Source organism: Orycteropus afer, unplaced genomic scaffold (genome assembly GCF_000298275.1).
Source record: "Orycteropus afer afer isolate SDZICR_OR568_19922 unplaced genomic scaffold, OryAfe1.0 scaffold00321, whole genome shotgun sequence".
Taxonomy (NCBI): domain Eukaryota; kingdom Metazoa; phylum Chordata; class Mammalia; order Tubulidentata; family Orycteropodidae; genus Orycteropus; species Orycteropus afer.
Genome location: NW_006921908.1, coordinates 3,621,736 through 3,639,995, shown reverse-complemented (window position 1 = coordinate 3,639,995; position 18,260 = coordinate 3,621,736). Strand labels below are relative to the sequence as shown.

At 36.8% G+C, this 18,260-nt stretch overlaps 1 protein-coding gene across 1 annotated transcript in view; it reads left to right on the top strand.

The window, feature by feature from the left end:
* Positions 1-18,260, top strand: part of ANO3 (anoctamin 3) — a 629,748-nt gene that overhangs the window by 150,466 nt on the left and 461,022 nt on the right. Inside the window, exon 2 of the mRNA XM_007951966.2 lies at positions 9,691-9,777. Coding sequence (XP_007950157.2) covers positions 9,691-9,777 — 87 coding nt within the window. The remainder of the gene's footprint in view (positions 1-9,690; positions 9,778-18,260) is intronic.

The window sequence follows — 18,260 nt, the reverse complement described above, 5'->3', positions numbered from 1 at the left end:
TTTTTTTTCTTTCCAGTAGTCTTAGCTCAGTTTTGCAAAAAGATACTTTATTTTATTTCACTTTTTCTTCAAAACAAAAGACTAGTTACATCCCTCAAAATACTGTTTCTACCAGCCAACTTTTTTTTCTTTTTAACATTTTACTGTGATTTGGGTGAAAGTTTACAGAGCAGATTTATTTTCCTTTCAAAAGTTTGTGTACATTTGGTTTCATGACATGAATTGCAATCCCCACAATGTAACAGCATTCTTCCCACCTCCTGTGCTTACCATTTCCCTTTGTCCTTCTTTCCTAACCATTCCTACTTTCTGGGCAAAAGTTGCTCTTTTGATTGATCTCTTACTTTCATTGTTCTAAAGGAGTGTATACCTCCCTGGTGTAATTGTTCACCTCAAAGGCCTTTCTATTGTTTGGCTGAAAGCTGAGTCATGGGAGTAGGTTCAGTTCCAACTCCGAAGGGTAACTAAGAGCCATAGTCTCAGGGGTTCCGTGAGTCCCTATTAGACCAGTAAGCCTGTTTTTGTGTTTGTTTGTTTGTTTTTAATTTTGGTATTTGTTACACATTTTTCTCCCACTCTATCCAGAAGTTCCTATTGTTATCCCTTTCAAAGTGGTTGACAGTGGTACGTGGTCACCATCTAGTTCTGGTTCCAGGGTCCTAGAAGCTGAGGTTCATGTGGTCCACTAGTACCTTGGACTGATTATTTCCATGCATCTTTGATTTTCTTCACCTTTCTTTGCTCTGAACGAAGAGTGATCAATAATTGCACCTTAGATAGCCACTTGCAAGCTTTTAAGAACCCAGTCACTAATCACCAAACTACAATGTAGAACAATGTCTCTGTGGCCTATGTTATGACAATTGACCTTGTCCCCCATGACTGTAGTCCTAAGTCAACAAGCCCAGAGACACACTCTCTCAAGGTGTCTGGTTATGTCTATCAGCAAACTTTTGTTGCTCTACAAATAACTTCCTCTCTTGACTACTAGTAAATCCTATTGTTTCAATAATTTGCTCAGTGAATTATTGATACAAGGGAGAAGGTAATTATTCTTTCTGAGTGTTCATTTGTACTTGGTTTCTTGCTAGATATTCCATGTATATTGTTTCTTTTAAATCCACAACAATGCAATGAGTGAGTCATTATTCTTGTCATTGTATAGATCAGGAAAAGAAGGTTGAGAGAAGTTAAGTAACTTGATCCACTTTGACAGAAGTCAGTAAGTAACAAATCTGACAGAAGGAAAAACTGTGTGACAACCAAGTCTTATTCTTTCCATTACACCATCCGTCTTCAGATTAGATCTGGAAACCTGAGTAGCTTAAAATGACTATCTCAATACTTGAATATATTTGGATTTTAAGGGACTTAGATAATGCCTTTCTTACCCCTGTTTAAATTCTGAACTGATTGAGAAACAGCATACTAGAGACTGACAGGTGGATATCAAAAGATCAGCTGTGTAACTCAGGAGAGTTGGGAAAATGGGGCTTAGATATGTGACCAAAAGAGCTTGCCTCCATTACTGCTTCTCCTCCTAAGTAAGAGATCTAACCCACCAGTAATTGAGACAGCTGCCCTCACAGGGAAGGAATCCATACTACGCAGTGAAAGAGAAGGAAAGATCAAACTGGAGATGGAAGAAGTGCTGAGCCTTAATGGCCCAGGTCCTTTGTTCCAAACTCAAACATTACTTAACCCAGGAGAATCATCTTTCTCAGTAAGGGAAGAAAGGCCGGGAGATTAACTCTACTAAAGTCCCTTTATGGGGGTGTTTAACAACTCTTTCTGGAAATAGATCTTTTTATATGCAATGCCAAGAAAGATTATTTCAGGCCTTATAGACCATTGCAAGGATTTCCGAGTGAAATGAAAATTCATTGAATGAAGCAAAGGAATCATGTGAATTTGCTTTCGTTTAAAATTTTTCTGGCTCTTACTTGCCCATTCCCTATTCAAAACATAGTGACATGCTGGGCAACAGTGTTTTTTTTTTTTTTTTTTTAAAAAGACCAATTACAAGCTCTTGGAATAGTCTCTTCTCAATTGAGAGAGGGAAATTGTGGGTAAATTCATTCTGCAAACAAATATCAGGAGGTTGTTTGGGAAATGATGAGCTTGGAAAGTATCCTTTCAGACCAAGTGGAAATGTGAAGAAGATAGGGAAATAATATAAATGTCTAGTGTAAGGAGGGGAGATCTGGTAGTGTAGTGCCTAAGACATTTGACTGCTAACCAGAAAGCTGGCAGTTCAAATCCATCAGCCATTCCTCAGAAGGAAGGTTGGGCAAATTACTTCTGCAGATACCACCTCGGAAACCCAAGGAGGGGTCGCTATGAGTCGGAACTGACTCCACAGCAGTGAGTTTGGTTTTCTTTTTGGAGAGTAATAGTAAGAGATACATGGCACAGAGATATACATTTAAGGGGTGTCAGTAAATAATTTGTAAAACCATGAGACAAGATGAGATCACCAAAGATAGGGTATAAAGATGAAAAAGGAAAGAGGTCTAAGGTACTGAGCTCTAGGACTTTCAAAGTTAATAAATCAGAGAAATGATTTATTAAAGAGAATGTTTTAAAGAGTTTAAAATTTTAGGAATTTTAAGGAATGCACAGGGAAATTGAAAAAGAGCAGATAGTGAGGTAGGAGAAGATGCAAGGATGTGTCATCATGGAAGACAATGAGGCAAGCGTATCAAGGAAAAGGCACAAGTAATAATGTCAGAACCCACTGATATATCAAAAAAGCTGAAGACTGACAACTGACCATTAGCTATGGCAATGAAGAGGCCATTGGTGATTTTGACAAGGGCTGTCTTCATGAAGTAGAGGGGAAGAAAAACTGGTATTAGACTTCTTAAGAAGAAGAATTAGAAACAGTGAATATACAGACTTTATTTTGAGAAATTTTGGAGCAAAAAGGAACAAAGACATTGAGAAGAAGGTACAAGTAGAAATTAAATCAAGATTTTTTTTTTTTTTTCATTTTGTTTTCTTTGCTTTGTTTGGTTTTCCTTAAGGGAGTTGAAGCAGTAATGTGTCAAGATGAGACTTCTCAACCAGAAAAGGGTGATCCAATTGTCTGTAACTGTGTGGGGAATTACTGGGCTGATGTCCTGAAGTAAGTAAGAGTCATGGCAAAGTCAGCATAAGTAGAAGAGATGACCTTAGTCGGGAGTGGAGTTAGTTGATCTAGAGTTTCAGACAAGAAGGCAGTTTCTATGGGTAAAGATGCTGGTAGCTGGGTGGAAGCTGTGGAATTCCACTTCTGATTGTTTCAATCTTCTCAGTGAAATAGGAAACAAAGTCATCAGCTAAGAGTGTGGAAGACAGAGTTTGAAGTGACAGAGTAAAATGTGAAGGAGCTTTCTAGAAGAGTAGGTGGCCCTAGAAAATGTGTTTTGACTGCAGTGCACCGTTAAGGACTCCTTTGAGGTCATGCCTATGAATTTAAGACCAGTTTACATGTGGCATGCTCTTTCTCATCATGTAGTATTTTAGCTGCTGTGTATGAAACATTGGAGTAGATCTCTCTCTCTCTCTCTCACACACACACACACACACACACACACACATACACACACTTATTTTTTAATTGTTTTACATCTCTCTTATCCTTATTCAAAAACACCACTTAAAATAATGCATATGGTCACATTACAGATATATCTGAGATGTAATTTTTTAAAATAACATTACAATGATTTGATAGCATGTCTCTAAGTCAGTTGCCAAGTATGCAATCTCTATATTCTTCTTTTTGATTTTCTACATCTCAACAATTCATCATAATTTTAAGAACATACAATCAAAACAGCAACAACCCTTACTGATGTAACAGAGTAAGTAAAAATGGAAAGTTGTTTTAGAGATTAAGCCCATTCCTCTCATTTAAAGATGGGGAAACTGAAGTCCAGAAGAGAGGAATTGGCCCGAGACTACACAAAATTCCATATAGTTCTACCCATGGAATTTTCTGATCAAACCCCACTTTGTTTTCCTCAAGGACAGATTAGACTGGCTTTTAGGTTATGGCCAGGGGTATGGCTTATTCAGAGTTTGACAGTCATGTAGGAAAGAATTGCTAACAGCTTGCATTATAGATATAATTTTGCATAACAGGTGCATAGAAAAAAGTCTGTGCTAATTCCCAGCAGATGCTCAACCTAACTTATCCTGTATATTCAAGGCTCAGCTGAAGCCAAAGTAACCGATCCCTGCATAATATTCTTTGCATTGTTTTTCTGATAATGGAACGACTGTTGCCTGGTTACCCCTTACTTTCTTAATTGCTTCTTCATAATGTGAATTTCATATAGTTTAGTACCTATGGAAAATGTAGAATTGCATATTATTGCCACTGTCATTAGCTTTCTAATTTCCATTTGAAATTTTAAACTCTATATGCCTGGATTCTTCTATATCTGCCATAATGTGTGACCTTGATTAAGTGATTGAATATTCTAGGCCTATGGGGCAATCTACTTTGGGCAATCCTACTTCCGTAGTGATACTGCCTCGGAAACCCAAGGAGGGGTCACTATGAGTCGGGTTTGACTTGACGGCACATAACAACAACAACAACAACAACAACTTCTGTTGTGATATTGCCTCGGAAACCCAAGGAGGGGTTGCTATGAGTCAGGTCTGAATCGATGGCACATAACAACAACAACATAGTTTCTTAGGAAACTTTAGGAGCTCTGGTGGCATAGTGCCTAAAGCATTTGACTGCTAACAGGAAGGCTGATGTTTCAAACCCACCAGTCACTCCTCAGAAGGAAGGTTGGGCAATCTACTTCTGTAGTGATAGTGCCTCCGAAACCCAAGGAGGGGTCGTTATGAGTTGGATCCGACTAGATGGTAATGGGCATAGTTTCTTAAACTGTTAAATGAAAGAATTGAGCTAGATCAGTAGTTTAACTATATTTAGAGTATCACCATCTATGATGTTTGATAAACAAAAAGAAAGCTTTTTAACCAAAGTTTCAATCAGAGGTAGATGGGGCACACCTGTATTCACTTGGTCATTCATTTAACTGTCATCTACCTTCCTAAGTGTCCTTAACACACCTACATAGAACTCAAGGATCACAATTTTAAAATCACTAAGCTAAAGGGGCTAATATTCCTTCTGGCTCTATCATTTTATAAACATGTGTTGTTATGTTACAGTGTATTGTTTGTGTGTGTGTCTGTGTGTGTAATGAATCAAAGGCTCAGGCATAGGATTTTTATGCAACTACAGTAATAAAGGCCCTTACATACTTCATTTCATAGGTTGTTTTATTTTCTTTCCCTATTGATATAGTCAATATAGGAAAAATAGATTCACAGTGAGATTCAGGTAGACTTTTAATCTCATCTCATGTCTAACATAAACCTGCATTTGGTAGAAAGAATTTTTATGGTTAAAAATAGTGCAGTGATTAATATCATAATTTGCAAAGTGAGGGAGAGACTGGTGATTCAGTCCTGCTAGCCTGCAGGTACTGGGCACAGACTGTGAAGATACCTGCTGGGGTCCAGTTAGCCTGCCAGTCTCCACATGGAAGCTGTCTCATGTAATTTCTTATATGTAAACTGAAGTTTACTCATTTCACATTTACTTAGTTTTTAATTGTGTCTTGGAATAGAGGAAGCTTTCTATTTGGGCAATTTTAGTGATTTAAACTCATCACCTTTTAAATATTGCCTTTTGTTTCATGTAGCAAAGGCTAATGTAGATCAACCTCTTTATAATGTTAAGGTTTCACGTGTAATATAACTAGTTACCAGTGAGAAGTAATAATTAACATTTTACACATTAAATTCATGTTAAAGAATTTTATTATTTCAAGATAATTTTCTCAAATTTCAAAAAAATTCACTGTCAAAAAAAAAAAAGAAAAAAAACCCCTTGTTGCCGTCAAATGGTTCTGGCTGTTACTAAGTAACTCTATAGGACAGAATACACTTGCCCTAACCCACTGCCATCGAGTTGATTCCACTTGTAGCAACCCCTCATTGGGTTTCTGAGAAAGCATCTCTACAGAAGTAGATTGCCCAAACTTCCTTCTGAGGAGTGGTTGGTGGGTGTGATCTACCAGCCTTCTGGTTAGCAGTCAAATCCCTTAGGCATTATGCCACCAGAGCTCCTGGACTTGCCCTAGAGGTCTCCAAGACTATAAATCTTTACATACACAGAATGCCACATCTTTTTCCCACAGAGAGGCTGGTAGGTTTGAACTGTTGACTTTTTGGTTAGACACTGAGCATGTAACCACTGTGCCACCAGGACTCCTTATATAAATTTTTATATAATAACTATATAAATTTATATAATGGGAGGAATTAAAACTGGTTCATACTATAATAGTTTTTGAAACTTCTTTTTCACCTAAGAATATGTATCTTTCCTTATCAATACATATACATCCATCTCATTAATTTTAATGACTGCATGGGATTCTACATTTTTGATGTATAATTTTTTTTAAAGATTTGTTTCAGTTTTTCACTGTTACATACAATATGGCAACAGGAATCATTGTATACCTATTTTTCTATGTCTGTGAAAATAATGAAATCCCCAATTATGGGATTACTGAGTTACATGGACTGTGTACTTAAACTTTTGAAGGTACAGCCAAATTGCTCTCCAAGTAGAATTTCTCAATTTAAAGTTCCACCAACAATGTGTGATAGCAACCGTTTGTCTACACAATGTAACCCTCATTAATATCAGTCTTTAAAAAATATCAGCAATCTGACAAATAGGGAAATTATATTTTATATAATTTGTGCTTTTTTAGTTGTTACTATTGTTTTACACTCTTTTTCAAGGACAATCTCCTTATACAGATCAAGGACTTGCTACACTCTCTAAAGATATCTTAGTTTCTTCTTTCATTCAATTGTTAAGATTGGATTTTTTAAAACTTTAAATTTCCATAGTGGAAAAGAGACTCTATTTTAGTTTTGTTGATTCTCAGATGAGTAGGTTGTGCTACATTTTGCTCAGTTTCCTTGTAATTGTACCATTCTTTCTCTCTTTCCTCTCACTAAGCCTTTATTCTCCATCTATTCTGCTTCCGTGGTTTAACTCACACCTGAAATAACCTTGGAATCTCTTTGCCCTATCCACATCCTTTCTAGTTCTGAAGTTCAGCTTAAATCCTCTCTCTGCTTGAAGACATTCAGTTCAAAGTTCTTATAGCCATTGTACAGATTGATAGACATCTATTTAGTATTTCTTTCTCTAAAACTATCTTATCTGGTTTATAGCATTATTTGCAATTCTGAATATCCTTCTGCAAAGATAAAGCAATTTTCGGCCTGAAAGAGTAACAAGGGGACCTAGGTTCAGGTCTCAACTCTGACTTTCAAACTTCCCATCTCATAACAAGGCCATTACCTGGGCTGGGCCTCAGTTTTCTCACCTGTGAAAGGGGGAAAGCTGGATTAGACAAACTCCAAGGTCTATTTCAGTTTATGATCCCACGAACTGGTATTTAAAGGCATTCTATACAATATAGTATAAGCCTATACTCTTATAAGAGCAATTAAAGCTTAATAAGAACAAAAAGTAGACAAATTGTAGAATGGTAGTCCTATTTCAATTACTACATTAAAAAAAAAAATTATTCCATTGTCCTGCTACTTAAAATGTGGGTAGAGTATTGTGTTGGTTTCCTATGGCTACCATGAGAAAGTATTAAAAACTGGGTGGCTTAGAACAACAGAATTTTATCCTCTCAGGTCTGCAATCTAGAGTCTGAATTCAAGGTGTCAGTAAGCCATGTTCTCTCCGAAGTTTCTGGGGGAAGATCATTCCTTTTGCTCTCCAATTTCTGATAGCCCAAGGCATTCCCTGACCTGTGTAGTCTCCTTTAATCTGTATCTTGCCTTCATATAGCCATCTTCCTTCTATGTCTATTTCTCTGTCTCTTCCTTTTTATAAGGATGTGATAGTTGGAGCTGTGTGTCAATTTGGCTGGACCACAATTCTGTGTGGTTTAAGCAATTGTGATGTGGGTTGTTCCCATAATGAGATCAGATGTATGTTTTGAGCAGCCAATCCATTGAAAGGGAGTTTCCCTAGGGGTGTGGGCTGCTTCTGATGTATTTATGGACATCCTGGGAAAAGAGACACTCTTCTGTGGATCAGGATTCTATTGTGCTGCCTACACCTGTCTGTGAGCGAATAATCTACCATTCGGCCTTGAGATCTTGGAATCATCATTTGTTGGAGTCAACAGCCAGTATACTGCCAGCCAACCTTGACCTTATCAGCTCCTGTAGCTGCGTGAGTCAGGAAAAGCCTCCAGCTTGATGTTTGATCTAAGAACTTGGGACTTGCAAGCTTCTATAAGTGTGTGAGCCATTTCCTAAGATAAATTTCTCTGTCTCTCTCTTCTCCATAAGCTTTACTGGTTTTGCTTCTCTAGAGAACCCCGTATAACACAAAATACATCTGTTATAGTGGGTTAGGGTCCACCCTACCCCTGGATGACCTCATTTCATTTAACTAATTACATCTGCAATAACCCAATAACCCTTCTACATAAGTTCACACTCACAGATACTGGAGTTTAGGACTTCAATACATCTTTCTGAGGTACACAATTTGAATGATAACAGTTTCCTATGAGATATAGTAATTTGAAAGTTTAGCAACATTTAATGAAATGAAAAACAACCTATTGGTATATTAGAAATGGAGTCATTGACACAGAAATGAACTAAATGAATGGCATCTATCCTTAGGGAATTCATTACCTAATAATGGTGGCATAAAATAGTAATCACTGTAATTGTAGGCATGAGAAGCTGTTGATTGCCATAATTTATTTAATGCATACTATTTCCAGGGTCTATGTTGGAGACTCAATATATAAAAACTCTGGTTAGCATAAGCAAATGCTAATTTTTACAAGAACATTACAAGTTAGTTATTATTGTTCATAATTTGAAAAAGAAAAAACTGATTTCAAGGATTTTAATATTCTCTTCAGGGTAACATAGTTAGAGAGTAATGGGGATGTACTGGCTATTACATCCTGTAAGGTATCTTTCATGCCAAACATGAGGCATGACATGGATACATTTGTGTAACAATGCTTTTTTAAAAGGAGTGATTATTTCAGGTGGAAATGTCACTTAAAATGCCGCTTAAATGTAGCTTAGAGCTAAGTTCTAAAAAATGAGCAGACTTTCTGTTGAGCTGGTAGGTAAAGAGAGCCCTCTTGGCATGTACAGACTGAACAAAAAAAACAGAGAAGAGGTAGTGAAAGTCATGTTCCAGAAAATCTGTGAGTTAACAAGGCTACAAAGAAGGACACAGAGTGAGCAAGGGGAAGGATAAAGCTTTCTGTTGTGTGGGTAGAATGTTAGAGGATCATGTTACTTTGGTTAAATGTAATTGAAAAATTTGGCCACTCTAAGCTTTTTCAAAATGACAGCTACATCAGCTTACATAACAGTGAATAGAAGCTACCCACCTGCTTAGTTTCTAATGCAATTTACTGAAAATTGTGTCTTCCTACACACTCCTTCAGAACTAATTTGACCTATACCAGATAGTAGTTCTACCACAGCTATAGTCAACAAGAAAAGCTCTTTTTTGTGGTAATTTGTTCTTTTCTTTCTGGTCTACTGAATTCCTAAGCAATTTTTAACTTGCTCTTTTGTTCCCTCTTACAGACTTGCAAAAATTGTGCTCATCTCCTCATGGGCTTGAGAAGAGCTTGCCGGCTGCCAAAGGCAAGTACTTGAGGGAGAGTTTTGAAGGTGGAGTTTCAGGCACTCCCCCAACTCCGCTCTTCAGTATAATAGAAGAGCAGCTCCAGAGCCTTCATGTGGTGTGAAAATTTAACATAATTTTTAATATTATATTAATGTTTCCTTTACCATATGTGGCATTTTGTTTGTCATACCATGTGCAAAACACTCACATCCATAAGTTATTTAGTTTTGTCCTATGTTTCTAATGAAATTACATTTATTTAGAAATGTGTAACATAAGACTTTTGTATCACTTATTTTTAAGTAACATATTTTCATTCTAAAAGAATAACTTGGAAACATCAGTGAGTATTAAAAAATCAATCAGCAAAAGACTGCTATGCAAACAATGTAATGAAAAGTTAGTTGTAACTTATAATATAATATAGTGTGGATTGTGTAGAATCACTCTTTAGTTTATATATGCATCTTAGTTTCCTAGGCCTGCCGTAATGAAATACTGTAAGTGGATGACTTTAAAGAATAGAAATTTATTTTCTTATAGTTCAGGAGTCTAGAGGTCTGAGTTGCAGAGTAGGAGACAGACACACAAAATAGTGAGCATTGAAGGATAATGATAACAATGTTTGTATGTTTATGACACAGAAAAGCTAGACTTTTTCTTGCCTGTAGGCATCCTCTGGTGATTTTTATCTTACTTATGTAGGTAAATTGACCTCTAGTTATACTCTCAGAAATCTGACTTTATATATGTAAAGAGTGTGTAGAATCACTCTTTAGTTTATATATGCATCTTAGTTACCTAGGCCTGCCATAATGAAATACCGTAAGTGGATGGCTTTAAAGAACAGAAATTTATTTTCTGATAGTTCAGGTGTCTACAGGTCTGAGTTCAAGGTGTTGGCTCAAGAGAAAGGTGGTTGTCTCTTTCAGCTTCTGCACCCCTAATGTTCCTTGGTTCCTAGGTAATCCTCACATGGCATCCGTCTTGCCCAGTGTGTATATGTCTGTGTCTAGTCTACTCTTTTTACAACTCAGAAGTTTAGGATTCACCCCACACTGGGATAACATTACAATGGATTGCATTATGGAAGGTAATATGCTCTTCATAAGGGTAACTGATATAATCATGTAATTAAATCATAATAGCACATGGCTAGAATTTCAATACATATTTTGGTGGACATAGTTCAATCCAAAACAATACGTAGACACAACTATCTACATATATAAATGAGAAAACTGTCTAACAAAGTTTCAAAAGTTAACAGTAAACCAATGCATAATAGAAGAGATTAGATAAATGCAAAGTACACTTACCAATAAACTCATTTTGAGGTCCAAGCTCCAAGAGAAAGAACCAGACTATAAGATAATCAATTAAATTATCAGGGTTAGATAGAGAATAGGTCACTCAGAAGGCAGATTGTTTAAACAAGGAGACATTGAAACAGAGAAGCATTTGTTGGCAATGCTTATTGGAGAAAATTTCATGGAAGAGTTTACTCTGACCCAAGAGTTACCCCTGCCGTTAACACCAATCAAGATAGGTACATCAGGTGATCATAGCCTATTGCTGTTAACTTTTAAAATAATTTACCCTGCTTTGATTCAAGGCTTGACAGAAAACTTTGGATTAGAATGTGATTTCCAGTATGTATGCATGAGAGCATGTAATATGAATGTGAGGAATTATGTGTTGGACTTTTTACAATGTCCAGTCCCCAAGGCAGTGCTATTTTCCGTGTCATAAGAATCATTTTATCTATGATGGCATAGTGCCTAAGGCATTTGACTGCTAACCAGAGGCTGGCAGTTCAAATCCACCAACCACTCTCCAGAAAGAAGGTTGGGCAATCTACTTCCATAATGTTATTGCCTGGGAAACCCAAGGAAGGGTCGCTATGAGTTGGATCCAACTCGATAGCAGTGAGTTTGTTTGTTTTTTTTTTTTGGTTATTAGCATCATTAATATATCCTGTGAATTTTGTTACCATGGCTCTCTTAAAAAAATTTTGCTTTATCCTGCCAAAGTCAGATTTCTGAGAGTATAACTAGAGATCAATTTACCTATATAAGTAAGATAAAAATCACCAGAGGATGCCTACAGGCAAGAAAAAGTCCAGCTTTTCTGTGTCATAAATGTACAAATGTTGTTATTATTATCCTTCAATGCTCACTATTTTGTGTGTCTGTCTCCTACTCTGCAATACTCATTTTCTGTTTATTTTTTCATAATAATTATTTACCATACATTAATGTAAAATATATTAAAAAAAATTTATACTTTAAATTTTATTTTTATATTTTTATCTCTCTTCTATAATTATGTTATAAGCTACATGGAAGAAAGATGATTTTTACTTTTTTTCCTTTCTTTTGTTCACTAGTCTCAGTGCCTAGATGGTGCCTGATTAATATATAGCAGGTTCTCAGAAACACTGGTGAAGAAATGGACTACACAGCAATGTGTCTGAAAAATATAGAACTGACAAAAGCTTATGTAGTATTATATAAATTTCCCTTGGGTGAATTACAACATCAATTTGAGCTCCTCTTACAGCAATCTTTGCTTTGTTATGTGTGCTCTTCTGGAGAAAATTATTACCAGCCAAACTCATGACTCCTGTGTTCACATCTATAGTATACAGAAGAGCAATAATTGCCTCCCACACTGGGGACTGTTATGTCTTCCTTTCTTAATCAAAGCCAGGTTGGTAACTGTGGGGAGCTTCATATGATTCTTCTGGGAAATCGGTCCAGATGTTCCTCTGATTTTATTAAAAGTTTCCTCCTTTTCGTAACACAGTTCTTACTCTGCTGGACATGACAGATGGTTCAATACCAAATGAATATACTGTTCTTCTATTTTCTTGGGAGTTATGTTTTAAAATAATTCCAAATTCTTAGAGCAGAATGTAATTTATTTTTCAAAATCATAAATTGTTCCTGTTTTACCATTTTGTCCCTGACAACAGCCTTGAAAAACCCAATCATGGCACCCAGACCTTTTATTCCCGGGACAAAGAGAGAAAGCTAGCAAACTACACACAGACACAAAAATGTAATGGAATAACCTTCCTTTGTTATGACATGTGTTCATTCATTTATTCTTTTATCACATCATTATTGTGGATCTCCTTTGCAGCATTCACGGAGCTGAATGAGAGAGTACATGAAGAGAGACTGAAAGAACATTGGATTCAGAATTAGAAAAACCAGAAAAGTCAGGCTGAGCCATTTAGCAGCAGTGTGACCTTAACAAGTCACTTTATTACTTTGAATCTCATATTTTTTTATTAAGAAAATGAAGGTGATCTTTCATACTTTATACAATTACATTTTTGTATGAATATGAAGAAATACTGAATTAGAAAAAATATAAAATGCTGTATAAATATGTTTTTTCATGAACACATTACAACAAAAAGTTTTACATTATAAAATATAATAAAACCATATCATATTATAATAAAAGAATAATTTAGAAAGAGAGAGGCAGAGATTGAAAGAAAGAAATCATGATTTTCAGAATTCTTTTTGGAAAACCACAATTCAGTGGGAGAAAAACATGTGTTTATAATAAAATGTAATATATGACTGTTCATAGAGAGATACAAAGACAATAATGTGGGCCAAAATTGGAAAGATTGTATTTCAATATTCCAATTTTTTTTTTTTTCTTTTCATTGTAGTGGTACTACTATGTGTAGAAAGATAGCAAGCTATTAATGTACACATGGATGACTGCATGGGTAAAAATACTATCTAAATCTAGATAGATAGATAGATACAAACATTCCTGCCTTCTATATTAGTTTGCCAACTTTGTCCCTATCCCCAGGTATTTTCATAAGCTCTGCCAATTTACATGTAGTTGTAAACTAAATTAGCATAGGATAACACCTCCCAGGGGGAAGATATAGTTGGCAAACCATTTTAGAAGGCATGCATTATTTGCATAAAAATATTATATATATAACCAGTTCTTGTCAAGTGGATTCCAATTCTTGGTGACCCAATGTGTATCAGAGTAGTATTGCACTCCATGTTTCCACCCCCCCCCCAAATGTGCTTTGTATGCAAATTTACAGAGCAGAATGTTTTACATTCAACAGTTCATGTACTTTTGATTTCACTCCTCAATGCCAACCCCAACCCTAACTCACTCTCCTCCCCTCCCTTCTCTGTGACCCTCAATCCCTGTGCCCTTCTTAACTATGAACTCCTGTCTGTCCAACTTTCCCTCCACGTGCATGCTGCCCCTCTGGTGTCCCATGGCTGATTGCTCCAAGGGGTGTATCACCGAAGAATATGTGGGTGCATTGCCCTGGGTTGGGTGTTCTGCATGTAAATTTTTCTACTGTTGGACTGAGAGCCAGTCCTTGGGAGTGAGTCCTATCCCAAGCCTGAAGTGTATCCCCAGGGCCATAATCGTGGGGGTTCAACAATGTACCAATTTCAATAAGATCTTATTTAAAAAATGCAACAAGATGATGGTATCTCAGCAAGGCCTTAAAAGAAAATAAAACCAAACTTACTGCCATTGAGTCAATTCAACTCATAGTGACCCTACCTTGGGTTTCTGAGATGGTAGCTCTATGGAAGTAGATTGTCCAGGCTTCCTTCCAAGGAGTGGCTGGTGGCTTTGAACCACCAGCCTTCTGGTTAGCAGACAAATGCCTTAGGCACTATTTATCCCCTCTTATAAAATGGCTTAGGGGATGACTTATTTGGCTAGTATTTTATAGAGCAGTATTGTGTATTTCACATATGCATATGAAAGCTGGACAATGAATAAGGAGAACTGAAAAAAGAGTTGATAACGTTTGAATTGTGGTATTGATGGAGAATACTGAAAATACCATGGACTGTCAGGAGAACAAACAAACCTATTCTGGGAGAAACGCAGCCAGAATGCTTCTTAGATATGAGAATGACCAGACTTCATCTTACCTGCTTTGATCATGTTGTCAGAAAGGACCAGTCCCAGGAGAAAAATATCATGCTTGGTAAAGTAGAGGGTCAGCAAAACAGGGGAAGCCCCTCAACAACATGAATTGATACAGTAGCTGCAGTCACGGCATCTAGTAAAGATGGTGAGGATTGTATAGGACCAGACAGTGATTCATACTGTTGTACAGAGGGTTGCTGTGAGTCAGAGCCAGTTCGATTGCACCTAACAACAACAGCAACAACATTCCATAAAGTCAGCTATGTGTGTTTTGAGTCAAATCATCTTGTCTGTGTTCTAATCCTGGTGATGCATTTTCCAGCTACATGATTTTGAGTATGTTACTTAATGTCTCTACTCTTCAACATCTACATTTATAAATGCTAGATAACAGCATTGACCTCATAGGTTGATATGAGGGTTGAGATAACTATATACTTTACATTATCCATTGCTGTTGTCAGTTGTGCTGAGTCAGCTCCAACTTAGTGTGACCGTATATATAGCAGAACAAAATGTTGCCTGGTCCTGTGCCATCTTTATGATTGTTGGTATGTTTGAACCCATTGTTATGGCTATTGTGTCAATCCATTAAGTGTTTCCCTTATTTTTGCTGACACTCTACTTTACCTCGGAAGGAAGGTTGGGCAATCTACTTCTGTAGTGATACACTGCCTTGGAAACCCAAGGAGGGGTCACTATGAGTCGGGTCTGACTCAATGGCAATGAGTCTACTTTACCAATCATGATGTCCCTTTCTAGAGATCAGTCTTTCCTGATCACATCCATTATCCATTAATTGCTACTATTCTACTTATCATTGATCTTATTATTGTAAGTTTTACAGAACACAAACTTCCTGTTGTTAAAAAGTAAACAGATTTTGAAGGATGACATGCAGAGATATGAGGTGGAGTTTTGGCATTATCATGGAGTAAGGCAAGTTGATCAGCCTTCCTCTCCTCTTTCTCTTTCTTTGTCTTCTATATATTAATACCTCTACTTTCCAAAGATCATGTTAGCCAAGGTCCCCTTGCAATCACAATCTGTGGTCTGAAATATCAGTGCTCTGTATCTTTGGGACTCTAGGTTACAGGGTTTAGGGTGCAAAATAAATAAAGCAGATAAGTGGTAAGTGAATCCATGTCAGAGTGGTCACACTAATGGATTGTTATCTTCTCCATTTTTAACAAGAGATGTGACTAAGAGTGGATATATATAGACCCATCATTATCATTATGCCATTTAATGTATAATGATTTATAGCTTATAAATCACATTCACTTACATTACTAGATTTAATCCCAACAGTTTTATAAATAATTATTTCATTCTTATTTTACATGTAATATTTTTTGTTTTTTATGTCATAATATTATCTGAAAATAAAAAGGTTAGCTATAGGTGATCACATCTTCCAATGGTATCCAGATGATGTGGCATTCAGTAAATTATCTATCAGTCCATAAAAATCCACTTCAGATGGGAAGCTCAGAATTCTCTCTCTCTAATTTCCATATACCACCCCCATCTCTTCAGTTTTTGTAACCTTCTGGTCTTTCTGTTGGTTCTGAAAGTCTTTGCTTTAAGTTTCTGCAGGAAGGTTTACATGAAATGAGAAAATTTAAAAATTTTTCAAGATGTAGGCAGGGCATGTGAGTGAGTTAGATAGGCAGCCATGATATAATAATGAAATGACTGGAGACTTGTGGTGAACTGGACACCAAGAGGGGACATCAACTACTTAGCTCTACTTGATCCTTGGCAAGTGAGATTGTTGTTGAATTTTAACAGATTCTCCCATTTTCCAAGTGAAGCTGCAAATCTAGATCTTTATGCTGCGAGAGCAGCAGGGTAAGAATATTTCAGACTGATGGGTGACCAAGAGGAAAATTACTGTCTCCCTGCCCAAAGCAGAACACCATGGGAAAGCCTGTGCAGGAGCACCCAGGAGAGAAAGACATAGAGAGCCCCTCACTTTTGGCACAGGAAACTTGAGTCAACCACTTGCATCAGTGTCTTCAGCTGAAGTCTCCTACCCTCCTGCACATGTTAATTGAATTCCTGAGATCAAGAATCTACAACTCCTGGATCAGCTCTGGAGGAAAATAATAATAATAATAATAATAATAATCTGGGATAAGAGTGTCCTTTAGTGTTTCTCTAGAGAAGATATCAGGCCCACTGTTATTGGGTCAATTCTGACAGATAGTGGCCATGTAGGATGAAATAGAGCACCTGAATGGGATTCCCAGGAGTGTGAGGCAAAATGCTGCATCTTTCTGCCACAGAAAGATAGTAGGCACAGGCCCTGGCCTTTTGGTTGGCAGCTGGGCACTTAGCCACCTCACCACCAGTGCACTCAATCAGAAAATCTTCCCACAAAAACTAGAATACAAGATTTAAAGTTCTTGAAAAAGAAGTTTAAAATGACCCAAGTTCAACAAAAAAATAGTAAAACACACAAAATCATAAGAGGAAAGACCAATCAAGAGCAAAACATGAAGAAATGGTAATTTCTCCTATGAGGGTCAGAGTAACTCAAATAATTGACAATTTTCAGACTATGGTGTTAAATATGTTTAAAGAAAGCAAAAAGCACATGGACACACAACAGAGATCAGGAAACCAGGGCTTTGAATAAGTTCAAATTGGTTCAGTCATACATAGTTGATACAGTGAAATCTGGATAGAGCTGAAGTTGTAAAATGTGGGTGTACTGGAAAGATAAACTGAATGGAAAAAATTACAAGTCAAGCCCTAAAGTGGGAGACTTGGAGGAAGCATACTGAGCCTTTCAGGAACCTAATATGGAAGACTGGATTATTGTTAAGACTGTGGAAAGCAGCACACACTTAAAGCAGCATGGTTGGCTGCCATCTTTGAGCCAGGCACTCTACCAGTCAAAAAATTTGGTTGCTATGCAATGCGCACCCTGCCCTTGTTTTCGAGGAAAGAGATGAAATCTCTAGCATAGTGCTGACCTCTAATATTTCCCATTACAGTTATTGTTCCAGTACACCTACATTTTATAAATTCAAATACATTCTGGTTTCACTTCACTAGTCATGATCAAACCAGGAAGAATGAATTTGAAGCCCTGCCAGAAACAAATGAAGGAACAAAATGAGAGACATGGTAAGGAAATTTAAAACATAAGAAAAAGAGAGAGAGAGAAACTACTGGATCTGCAGAACAAAGCAATTGAATTAGAAAAACCTAGAAAAACACTCAACACTAGAATCAGGCAGAAGAGAGAATAAATTAATGAGACAATAAAATAATTGAACTTATCAAATCTCAAGAAAAACAAGAGAAAAGAACAGAGAAAAGTGACAAAAAAGGAAATATGAGATTCATTTAAGAAATTAAGAAATCTAGCATTAGAATTATTGAAATCACAGAGAACCATGACAATAATAAAGGCATAGAAACAATTTTGTAAGAGAAAATCAGACAGAATTTCCTAAACCTAATCAGGGAACCAAGCTTGTAAATAGAGGAAGCTAGGAGCTCTGGTAGCATAGTGCCTACGGCACTTGACTGATAACCAGAAGGCAGGTGGTTCAAACCC